General features: G+C 44.9%; 1 protein-coding gene and 1 non-coding gene across 2 annotated transcripts in view; one reads left to right on the forward strand and one right to left on the reverse strand.

Moving 5' to 3' along the window:
• Positions 1-4,699: 4,699 nt before the first annotated feature.
• LOC149597385 (uncharacterized) overlaps positions 4,700-12,028 on the reverse strand; it is a 53,011-nt gene continuing 45,682 nt past the window's right edge. Inside the window, exon 2 of the mRNA XM_089860910.1 lies at positions 4,700-4,815. Coding sequence (XP_089717036.1) covers positions 4,700-4,815 — 116 coding nt within the window. The remainder of the gene's footprint in view (positions 4,816-12,028) is intronic.
• On the forward strand, positions 10,681-10,753 carry TRNAY-GUA (transfer RNA tyrosine (anticodon GUA)). Its single transcript has one exon. It is a non-coding gene; the product is annotated as a tRNA-Tyr (tRNA).

The raw sequence follows: 12,028 nt of genomic DNA on the forward strand, positions 1-12,028 counted from the left end.
TCAAACGAGTAACGTAAACACGAACGTAAGTGGAACACATTTAGGTCAGGTCCAGTCAATGCCCGCAATTACCTATTCCACCCCTCTAAACGTTCCAAATTATTCGGGAAACCCCTCCGACCCTGGTCCGAGAGATTTCTTAAGGAGGGCCAAGCAGGTATTGCTGACAAGCACGGTAGATGAAGGTACTTTTATTCAACGTTGGGTGCCAACTATGCTGACCGGTACCGCGTTTGATTGGTATGAATCGGAACAACCTTTTCGGGATTGGGACGATTTTGCAAACAGGTGTAAGCGCAGGTTTGAGAGAACGAGTAATGATGAAAATATCAAAGACAAGATTAGTGAAAGGTTGCAAAAACCTCAGGAGACGGTTTGCGAGTATTTAGACGCGTTACAGAAACTCTTTAATCAGCTAAATACTCCTATTCCAAGTAGCGAACAGGTGCGGTTAGCTCGTCGAAATTTTCGCGAGGAAATTAAAGTGCACGTTATTTTGAACAAGTACGATACGTTACGCGAATTAACGGACGATGCTATCATGGTCGAACGCCTCACAAATAAACTTCGTCGCGATTCCTCAGCTAACACTAGCGCGAGCGGGAAAGGGAATCAGAGGGTGGTTAGTCACGGTCGTCAATACCAAGAGGTCCCACAAGCGTCAAGTTTTAGACAGTACCCCAAGTGTTCGTACTGCAACAGAATGGGTCATATGGAAATAGATTGTTGGGATAAGAATGGTATGAAGAACGCTAACCCTAACCTAAGATGTTATGAATGCGAACAAGTCGGACATATGGCTAAGTTCTGTACGAACAGAGGTAAACGCGTGCCAGCCAAGAAAGAGGGAAACGGCTCTGCGGGCGGTCCGAGAGGGGGTGGCAACCAGCCCGCGCAGCAGTAATATCGGAGACGAACCCCACTACAACGGATTTGAAAAGAAACGTTCATTTACAAAAGAACTGTCAAAACTTTTTGGACATCTTTGTAGGACCGATTCCGTGTGTAGCGTTAATAGATCCCGGTTCGACTCATACGATTGTAAATAGTAACTTAAAACCCCTGTTAGAAAAGAATGGATTCCAAACGGTTAAGGAGAATATAACTTTACGGCTGGCAGATGATTCAATTATACCTACAAAAGGTTTAGTGAAAGTAACATTTGGTTTACCAAAGAAACAGGTAGAATTTGAGGCAGTGTACGTGCCAAACCTACATTATTCGTGTATTTTAGGTCAGGATATTTTACGGGAAACAGGTATGGTTATAGATTTTGGTAGGGCCCAATTTAATTGGCCTGGTGATGAAAGTAGTAAGATCGAGTTTAACAGTGAAGTATCCCCTACTGGAGTTTGTTGCAGTTTAGCACATTCAGACAAATACACGGATTATGAGGGTATTAAGACAGCATTAGAAGGGGCAACTAGCTTAAACCCCTCACAGAAAGTTAGGTTAACTGATTTGGTCAATAAGTATAAATGTATATTTTCCACTATTCCCGGTAAGACTAGCAGAGTAGAACATTATATTGATGTAGGTGATGCAAGGCCCATAGCTAGTCCACCTTATAGGTGTAATCCCGCGAAACGTGAGATTTTGGACGGTATAATTAACGAAATGCTAGAACTTGATTTGATAGAACCGTGCAATAGTCCGTGGGCCAGTCCAGCCTTCGTAATAATGCAAAATAAACCCAGAATGTGTGTTGATTTACGTCCGGTTAACAAAGTAACGCGAAAGGACGCTTACCCGATGCCACGCATTGACGACATCTTAGAGTCACTACATAAACCGGCTTTCATCACAACTCTGGACATGCGCTCTGCATATTGGCAGGTTCCCATCTTCGAGCCTCATCGCGATATCGCGGCATTCGTAACGCCACGAGGACTCTTTAGGCCAAAGGTGGTAATGTTTGGTTTATCGGGCGCACCTGCAACATTCCAGCGCATGGTTAACAACCTATTTTCCGATTTGCTCGATCGCGGCGTTTGCGCGTATTTGGACGATCTAATAATCGCATCGGCAGACTTCGAGTCTCACATCCAGACGCTAGAAGAAGTCTTCAATAGGTTGTTTAAAGAAGGTCTGACGGTAAAAGCTGCCAAGACACAATTTTGCAAGAAACAATGCAAAATTCTTGGACATATGGTATCAGAATTTGGTGTGCAGGTGGATTCTGAAAAGACGGACACTATGGCCGATTTCCCCACCCCCAAAAATGTAAGACAGCTTAGAAGATTTTTGGGGATGGCCAGTTACTACAGACGGTTCATAAAAGACTTTGCTAAGATCGCGACTCCTCTTCACGATCTGTTAAAGAACGAAAGTAGGTGGAAATGGGGTAACGAACAAGACGCTGCGTTCAAGAAGTTGAAAGACAAGCTTTCGTCCGCACCAGTTTTAAGCTCGCCCGACTACTCACAGCCCTTTCACATTCATTGTGATGCTTCGTTGGTGGGGTTAGGAGCCGTTCTCTCACAAAAGATCAACGGACGACGGCAGGTGGTCCAATACGCTAGTCGATCTTTATCTGACGCTGAGCGTAAATACTCTACAACCGAACGTGAATGTCTTGCGGTCGTCTGGGCGGTCGAGAAATTCCGACCTTATATCGAGGGTACGAAATTTGAACTATTTACAGATCATAGCGCGATTAAATGGTTACACCGTGCGCCAGACCCTACCGGAAAATTTGCGCGTTGGAACGCAAAGTTACAATCCTTTGATTTTAACGTCAACTATATACCTGGTAAAGATAATACGGTAGCGGATGCGCTTTCACGAATTCCGGAAGGCGACAGTAGTGCCGACTCCACACCGGTAGAAAAACAATCGCGAATCACCGAATGTGATGTCACCGGTACTACTTGTGCGATAATGGCGGACGCGGTCGGTTCGGGAAAGGTAATTGTAAAATTTGACCATGACGAAATTAAGAGAGCGCAGCGAGAAGATGATCATTTAGGAGCCGTAATTAATTTCTTGGAAAACGGTGAAATGCCGGTAGACTCTAAACTAAAGAGAGAGGTTAAGAATATATCACAGAGCTGCGAGATGAGGCATGGAATATTATATAGGGAGGTAAAGAAGTTAATCAATCACGATAACTTTAAAATAATAGTTCCAACGTCGTTAAAGGCTCGTGTTTTACACTTGTGTCATGATATCCCGTCCTCAGGACATTTAGGTGCTAAAAAGACAGTAAAACGGTTGCAAAGCCAATTTGTATGGGATGGTTTAACCCGGGACGCGGTAGAGTACTGTCGCTCATGCTTGGTATGTCAGCGAAATAAGGTCCCGCAGCAAAAACCTGCTGGCTTAATGAAACCCAGTGAAACCAAAAACCCCTGGGAGGTAATTTCGATCGACCTTAAAGGTCCATATCCCCGAAGTAAACGAGGGTATAGGTATTTGTTGGTAGTGTCTGATATGTTGACCAAATGGGTCGAGATTTTCCCATTACGTAACGCAACCACTAAGCCCATAGTTAGGCACCTAATAAATGACGTGTTCACCAGATTTGGTTTGCCCACATGTGTAGTATCCGACAACGGTAAGGTGTTCGTGGGACGGATTTTCAAACGAGTTTTTGAAATCCTGCAGGTACAACAACGATTTACATCGTTGTATTCCCCACAAGGAAATTTGACCGAAAGGTTCAATAAAACCATCGGTATAATGGTCGCCTCGTATGTGGAGGATAATCATCGTGATTGGGATTTAGGTATACCACAATTTGCTATGGCAATACGAACGGCTAATCAAGAAACGACGGGGTATACTCCCGCGTTCTTGATGTTTGGTAGAGAACTTAGAACTGCTAGTAGCGTTCTTGCCACTAAAAATCCCGATGATTATCTCACGAAAGAGGTCGAACAATTTCATGGTCTTCGGGTAGCCTCTACAATTCAGGAGGCTGTGTCTAAAGCTCGTGCCAATATTGAAAAGCAACAAGCCAAACAGAAGTCGTACTATGACCGTAGTCACCGCGATTTTGAGTTTGAGGAAGGCGATAGGGTCATGAAAAAGACCCATTTTCTTTCTAGTGCAGTTGACGACTTTTCAAAGAAACTGGCAGATAAGTTTGACGGTCCTTATGTTATTTCTCGAAAGTTTTCTAAACTTACGTATAGGTTAGCTAAATTAAATGGGAAAGAATTATTTGGAACATATCATGTATCCCAATTAAAACCGTACGTGGAAAGAAAGGACTTAATGTTAACAGAAAATGACCTTGCGCAAGGTGGTGAGGATGATAAAAAGGAAGAGACCGACACTCTCCTTACGGCACATCCTGGTGTAGCTAAGAAAAAGGTAAAATCGATATCGAATCAAATGGTAAATAATAACAAAAAGGTTAATAACTTAAGAAATGTGAACGTTCAGAGTAGTAAAAGTGATAGTGAAGATGAAACCAGTGATGAGGACACGATGGATCGCGGTAGACGTTTACGACCACGTGATCCGCTCACTGGGAGAGTAGTTAAAAGAACTTAACTTTGTGTAATGATTTGTAGATATTAGGTAGACTGTTAATGGAGTAAGAGCGCTCGTGTATTATAGAGGTTATTTTGTGTACTAATGCTTTGGTTAAAAGTTTATTTTGGATTGCATAGTTTGTCGAAGGTTTTATCACAGGTTTTTGAGTTTTGTGTAGTATTTCTGAATTTTTGTGTCAATTGATTATAATTTTATTTCATAGGTTTTGGTTCTTTTCGGTATAATTGGCTTTTTGTAAGGTCGGTTCGGGGGAGTTGGACTGAGGTCTCACGGGTCGTTCGACGTTAAGTTGGGGGGAATTGTAACGCATAACTTAAGTATAGTAACAATTTTAATTGTAACGCATAACTTAAGTATAGTAACAATTTTAATTCGAATTTAGTTTAAGGTTATTTCTTTTGCTTCACTAGGTTATTTCTCTTTCCTCGCAAAAGGGTTAGAGATTATAGATAAGGGCCGGCGACTGCAAGTCGGGGTTACCTAGCTACTTTGACAGTTTCTTTCTTCTTTGTAAAACGTACTTCTAGCTTATTTCTAGTTCGGTCATTCTCTTTGAGCCTGAGAACGCTGGTCGTCAAAGGTTAGGGGAGGTGATTAGACTTCTTTGGGGTATTGTTGGACGGCGTCCGGCCGGCGCCGCTCACCAGATCCCACACTTTTACGTTATACTTACTGAACTAATAGGTACAGCTATAAACGGTTAAGTTTACCCATATATACTCAGTCCAGCTCCACCGTGTTTTTGTTCATTCGTTCATATTTAGAATAAGGTAGAAAAAGGGTTCACAATAAGAAATGTACCGATGCCTAAAAGATAAGAACACCATTGCCAAAGGTATGATGTGTGCGTCGTTTCGTGGCGACGGATTGTCGCGGTACACGGTGTGGCGACTGATGGTCGCCAGGGAGGTCAGAGGTCACCGGGTTTCGAGGGGTTAAGGGGGATAGAAACCTTAACCTCCGATTGGTTCGTTATTGGTGACCACCTCCGGACGGAACCAATAAGACGGGTCACGTCTGGGGTCCCGAATCAAGATCTCTACAACGATTGGTGAAGTGTGGCATATATAACCGGGTGTTCGGGTCAGAAAACTTCACTTCTTCTCACTTCGAAAACCAATTCGCAAGATTGAAACTCTCGTCCGACATTCTCAGACTTATGGAGAGGAAGATGCTGAGACGATCCAAGGCCTAAAGGTTCCTCCCCGGACTTTGGCCCGAAAGAGATACCAAGAAGACGCGTGGCAATGCGAATCGTTGATAGTGACTCTTAAAGAGCAGTCTGTCGGAAGCCGCGTCGTATAAGAACGCGAGACGGTTAAACCGGTTTGGTGCGGGTAAAGCGCGTATGAAGAACAAACGGGGGACACCAAGAACGTAAAGTACTTTTATTGGTTTTATAATGTTTGGCATGGTTATGTAAATATTTTGTATATAGTTGTACATAAAGTTAAATGGCAATGGTACTGGTATACTCATATTAATGAGTCCTTAAATGGTAATCATTAAAATTTAATAATAAGTGAACCCCAACCATGGTCTCATTATTTCGTATTTAGAGTATAAGGTTTGGTAGGTGGTTGGGTGGGTTTTGTGCCTGTGCTATCGGGTAGGGTTTGGTTAAAAGGAGGCCGACGGATAAGTCGGTCTCGTAAGGTTACGCGTAGTGATAGCGCAGGGAAACGTCACAACCTTTCGGTTTACAACTGAACGCGCTAACCATTGCGCCACGGAAGCCCAAAAAATTAAATGTTCATCAGGTATTGTGGAAAAACTCTGACTTTTTACGTTACATCTGAGACCTCACAACACCGTCCCGGGTGGGCTCGAACCACCAATCTTTTGAATAACATTTGAGCGCGCTAACCATTGCGCCACGGAAGCCCAAAAATTAAATGTTCGTTAGGTATTGGGGAAAAACTTTTGCTTTTTACGTTACATTTGAGACCCCTCAACACCGCTCCCGGGTGGGCTCGAACCACCAACCTTTTGGTTCACATCCGAACGCTCTATCCATGGAGCCAAGGAAGCTCAGAAATGAAATGGTCGTCAGGTATTGTGGAAAAACTCTTATTTTTTACGTCACATCTGAGACCTCACAACACCGCTCCCGGGTGGGCTCGAACCAACAACCTTTCGGATAACAGCCGGAGGCGCTAACCATTGAGCCACGGAAGCTCAGAACTTAAATGGTCGTCAGGTATTGTGGAAAAGCTTTGACTTCTTACGTTACATATTAAACTTCACACCAACGTTCCCGGGTGGGCTCGAACCACCAACCTTACATTTAACAGCCAAACACGCTAACCATCGCGCCACGGAAGCCTTAAAGTTAAATGGTCGTCAGGTATTGTGGAAAACTTTGACTTTTTGCGTTACATCTGACACCTCACAACACCGCTTCCGGGTGGGCTCGAACCACCTACCTTTCGGTTAAAAACCGAACGCGCTTACCATCGCGCCACGGAATCCTAAAAGTTAAATGGTCGTCAGGTATTGTGGAAAAATTTTGTTTTTTACGCTACATCTGAGACCCCACAACACCGCTCCCGGGTGGGCTTAAACCACCAACCTTTCGGTTAACTGACGAACGCGCTAACCGTTGAGCCACGGAAGCTCAGAAAGTAAACGGTCGTTAGGTATTTAGGAAAAGCTTTGCCTTTTTACACCATCGTTCCCGGGTGGGCTCGAACCTCCAACCTTTCCGTTAGCAGCCAAACGCGCAAACCATTGCGACACGGAAGCCTAAAAGTTAAATGGTCGTCAGGTATTGTGGAAAAACTTTGATTTTTGCGTTACATCTGACACCTCACAACACCGCTCCGGGGTGGGCTCGAACCACCAACCTTACGGTTAACATCTGAACGCGCTAACCATTGCGCCACGGAAGCTTAGAAAGTAAATAGTTGTCAGGTATGGTGGAAAAACGTTGGCTTTTTAAGTTACTTATAAAACTTCACTCCAACGTTCCCGGGTGGGCTTGAACCACCAACCTTTAGGCTAACATCCGAACGCGCTAACCATCGCGCCACGGAAGTCTAAAATTAAATGGTCTTCAGGTATTGTGGAAAAACTTTGACATTTTGCGTTACATCTGACACCTCACAACACCGCTCCCGGGTGGGCTCGAACCACCAACCTTTCGGTTAACAGCCGAACGCGCTTACCATCGCGCCACGGAATCCTAAAAGTTAAATGGTCGTCAGGTATTATGGAAAAACGTTGACTTTTTACGTTATTTTTACCAAAACACACCAACGTTCCCGGGTGGGCTCGAACTAGCAATCTTTCGGTTAACAGCCGAACGCGCTAACCATTGTGCCACGGAAGTTTAGAAAATAAATTGTCGTCAGGTATTGTAGAAAAACTTTGACTTTTTACGTTACATCTGACACAATACAACACCGCTCCCGGGTGGGCTCGAACCACCAACCTTTTGATTAACAGCTGAACGCGCTAACCATTGCGCCACGGAAGCCCAAAAGTTAAATGGTCGTCAGGTATTATGGAAAAACTTTGACTTTTTACGTTATTTACACCAAAACACACCAACGTTCCCGGGTGGGCTCGAACTAGCAATCTTTCGGTTAACAGTCGAACGCGCTAACCATTGTGCCACGGAAGTTTAGAAAAAAATTCTCGTCAGGTATTCTAGAAAAACCTTGACTTTTTACGTTACATCTGAGACAACACAACACCGCTCCCGGGTGGGCTCGAACCACCAACCTTTCGGTTAACAGCCGAACGCACTAACCATTGAGCCACGGAAACTCAGAAATTAAATGATCGGCAGGTATTGTGGAAAAACTTTGACTTTTTATGTTACACCTGACGACAATTTATTTTCTAAACTTCCGTGGCACAATATTTAGCGCGTTCGACTGTTAACCGAAAGATTGCTAGTTCGAGCCCACCCGGGAACGTTGGTGTGTTTTGGTATAAATAACGTAAAAAGTCAAAGTTTTTCCATAATACCTGACGACCATTTAATTTTTGGGCTTCCGTGGCTCAATGGTGAGCGGGTTCGGCTGTTAACCGGAAGGTTGGTGGTTCGAGCCCACCCGGGAGCGGTGTTGTGTTGTCTCAGATGTTACGTAAAAAGTCAAAGTTTTTTTATATACCTGACGACAATTTCTTTCTAAACTTCCGTGGCACAATGGTAAGCGCGTTCGGCTGTTAACCGAAAGATTGCTAGTTCGAGCCCACCCGGGAACGTTGGTGTGTTTTGTGATAAATAACGTAAAAAGTCAAAGATTTTTCCATAATACCTGACGACCATTTTATATTTGGGCTTCCGTGGCGCAATGGTTAGCGCGCCGGGCTTTTAACCGAAAGATTGCTAGTTCGAGCCCACCCGGGAACGTTGGTGTGTTTTGGTATAAATAACGTAAAAAGTCAAAGTTTTTCCATAATATCTGACGACCATTTAATTTTTGGGCTTACGTGGCGCATTGGTTAGCGCGTTCGGCTGTTAACCGAAAGGTTGGTGGTTCGAGCCCACCCGGGAGTGGTGTTGTGTTGTCTCAGATGTAGCGTAAAAAACATAATTTTTCCACAATACCTGACGACCATTTAATTTTTGGGCTTCCGTGGCGCAATGGTTTGCGCGTTTGGCAGTTAACCGAAAGGTTGGTGGTTCGCGCCCACCCGGGAGCGGTGTTGTGAGGTGTCAGATATAACGCAAAAAGTCAAAGTTTTTCCACAATATCTGACGACCATTTAACTTTTAGGATTCCGTGGCGCGATGGTAAGCGCGTTCGGCTGTTAACCGAAAGGTTGGTGGTTCGAGCCCACCCGGGAGCGGTGTTGTGAGGTGTCAGATGTAACGCAAAATGTCAAAGTTTTTCCACAATACCTGAAGACCATTTAATTTTAGACTTCCGTGGCGCGATGGTTAGCGCGTTCGGATGTTAGCCTAAAGGTTGGTGGTTCAAGCCCACCCGGGAACGTTGGAGTGAAGTTTTATAAGTAACTTAAAAAGGCAACGTTTTTCCACCATACCTGACAACTATTTACTTTCTAAGCTTCCGTGGCGCAATGGTTAGCGCGTTCAGATGTTAACCGTAAGGTTGGTGGTTCGAGCCCACCCCGGAGCGGTGTTGTGAGGTGTCAGATGTAACGCAAAAATCAAAGTTTTTCCACAATACCTGACGACCATTTAACTTTTAGGCTTCCGTGTCGCAATGGTTTGCGCGTTTGGCTGCTAACGGAAAGGTTGGAGGTTCGAGCCCACCCGGGAACGATGGTGTAAAAAGGCAAAGCTTTTCCTAAATACCTAACGACCGTTTACTTTCTGAGCTTCCGTGGCTCAACGGTTAGCGCGTTCGTCAGTTAACCGAAAGGTTGGTGGTTTAAGCCCACCCGGGAGCGGTGTTGTGGGGTCTCAGATGTAGCGTAAAAAACAAAATTTTTCCACAATACCTGACGACCATTTAACTTTTAGGATTCCGTGGCGCGATGGTAAGCGCGTTCGGTTTTTAACCGAAAGGTAGGTGGTTCGAGCCCACCCGGAAGCGGTGTTGTGAGGTGTCAGATGTAACGCAAAAAGTCAAAGTTTTTCCACAATACCTGACGACCATTTAACTTTAAGGCTTCCGTGGCGCGATGGTTAGCGTGTTTGGCTGTTAATTGTAAGGTTGGTGGTTCGAGCCCACCCGGGAACGTTGGTGTGAAGTTTAATATGTAACGTAAGAAGTCAAAGCTTTTCCACAATACCTGACGACCATTTAAGTTCTGAGCTTCCGTGGCTCAATGGTTAGCGCCTCCGGCTGTTATCCGAAAGGTTGTTGGTTCGAGCCCACCCGGGAGCGGTGTTGTGAGGTCTCAGATGTGACGTAAAAAATAAGAGTTTTTCCACAATACCTGACGACCATTTCATTTCTGAGCTTCCTTGGCTCCATGGATAGAGCGTTCGGATGTGAACCAAAAGGTTGGTGGTTCGAGCCCACCCGGGAGCGGTGTTGAGGGGTCGCAAATGTAACGTAAAAAGCAAAAGTGTTTCCACAATACCTAACGAACATTTAATTTTTGGGCTTCCGTGGCGCAATGGTTAGCGCGCTCAAATGTTATTCAAAAGATTGGTGGTTCGAGCCCACCCGGGACGGTGTTGTGAGGTCTCAGATGTAACGTAAAAAGTCAGAGTTTTTCCACAATACCTGATGAACATTTAATTTTTAGGCTTCCGTGGCGCAATGGTTAGCGCGTTCAGTTGTAAACCGAAAGGTTGGTGGTTCGAGCCCACCCGGGAGAGGTGTTATGACGTCTCAGATGTAGCGTAAAAATTAAAATTTTTTCCACAATACCTGACGAACATTTCATTTCTGGGCTTCCTTGGCTCCATGGTTAGCGCGTTCGGATGTTAACCAAAACGTTGGTGGTTCGAGCCCACCCGGGAGCGGTGTTGTGGGGTCTCAAATGTAACGTAAAAAGCAAAAGTTTTTCCACAATACCTGACGACCATTTAATGTTTGGGCTTTCGTGGCGCAATGGTTAGCGCGTTCGGATGTTTACCAAAAGGTTGGTGGTTCGAGCCCACCCGGGAGCGGTGTTGTGGGATCTCAAATGTAACGTATAAAGCCAAAGTTTTTCCACAATACCTGACGACCATTTAATTTTTGGGCTTCCGTGGCGCAATGGTTAGCGCGTTCGGCTGTTTACCGAAAGGTTGGTGGTTCGAGCCCATCCGGGAGCGGAGTCGTGAGGTCTCAGACGTGACGAAAAAGTCAAAGTTTTTCCACAATACCTGACGACCATTTCATTTCTGAGCTTCCTTGGCTCCATGGTTATCGCGTTCGGATGTTAACCAAAAGGTTGTTGGTTCGAGCCCACCCGGGAGCGTTGTTTTGAGGTCTCAGATGTGACGTAAAAAATAAGAGTTTTTCCACAATACCTGACGAACATTTAATTTTTGGGCTTCCGTGGCGCAATGGTTAGAGCGTTCAGCTGTTAACCGAAAGGTTGGTGGTTCGAGCCCACCCGGGACAGGTGTTATGGGGTCTCAGATGTGACGTAAAAAGTCAAAGTTTTTCCCCAATACCTGACGACCATTTCATTTCTGAGCTTCCTTGGCTCCATGGTTATCGCGTTCGGATGTTAACCAAAAGGTTGTTGGTTCGAGCCCACACGGAAGCGGTTATGTGAGGTCTCAGATGTGACGTAAAAAATAAGATTTTTTCCACAATACCTGACGAACATTTAATTTTTGGGCTTCCGTGGCGCAATGGTTAGAGCGTTCAGCTGTTACCCGAAAGGTTGGTGGTTGGAGCCCATCCGAAAGCGGTGTTGTGAGGTCTCAGATGTGACGTAAAAAATAAGAGTTTTTCCACAATATCTGACGAACATTTAATTTTTGGGCTTCCGTGGCGCAATGGTTAGAGCGTTCAGCTGTTAACCGAAAGGTTGGTGGTTCGAGCCCACCCGGGAGCTGTGTTGTGGGATCTCAAATGGGACGTAAAAAGTCAAAGTTTCTCCACAATACCTGACGAACTTTTCACTTTTGAGCTTCCTTGGCTCCATGGATAGCGCG

Source organism: Phalangium opilio, unplaced genomic scaffold, assembly GCF_054372755.1.
Source record: "Phalangium opilio isolate 3A_F unplaced genomic scaffold, DU_Popi_V2 ptg000360l_1, whole genome shotgun sequence".
Taxonomy (NCBI): Eukaryota; Metazoa; Arthropoda; class Arachnida; order Opiliones; family Phalangiidae; genus Phalangium; species Phalangium opilio.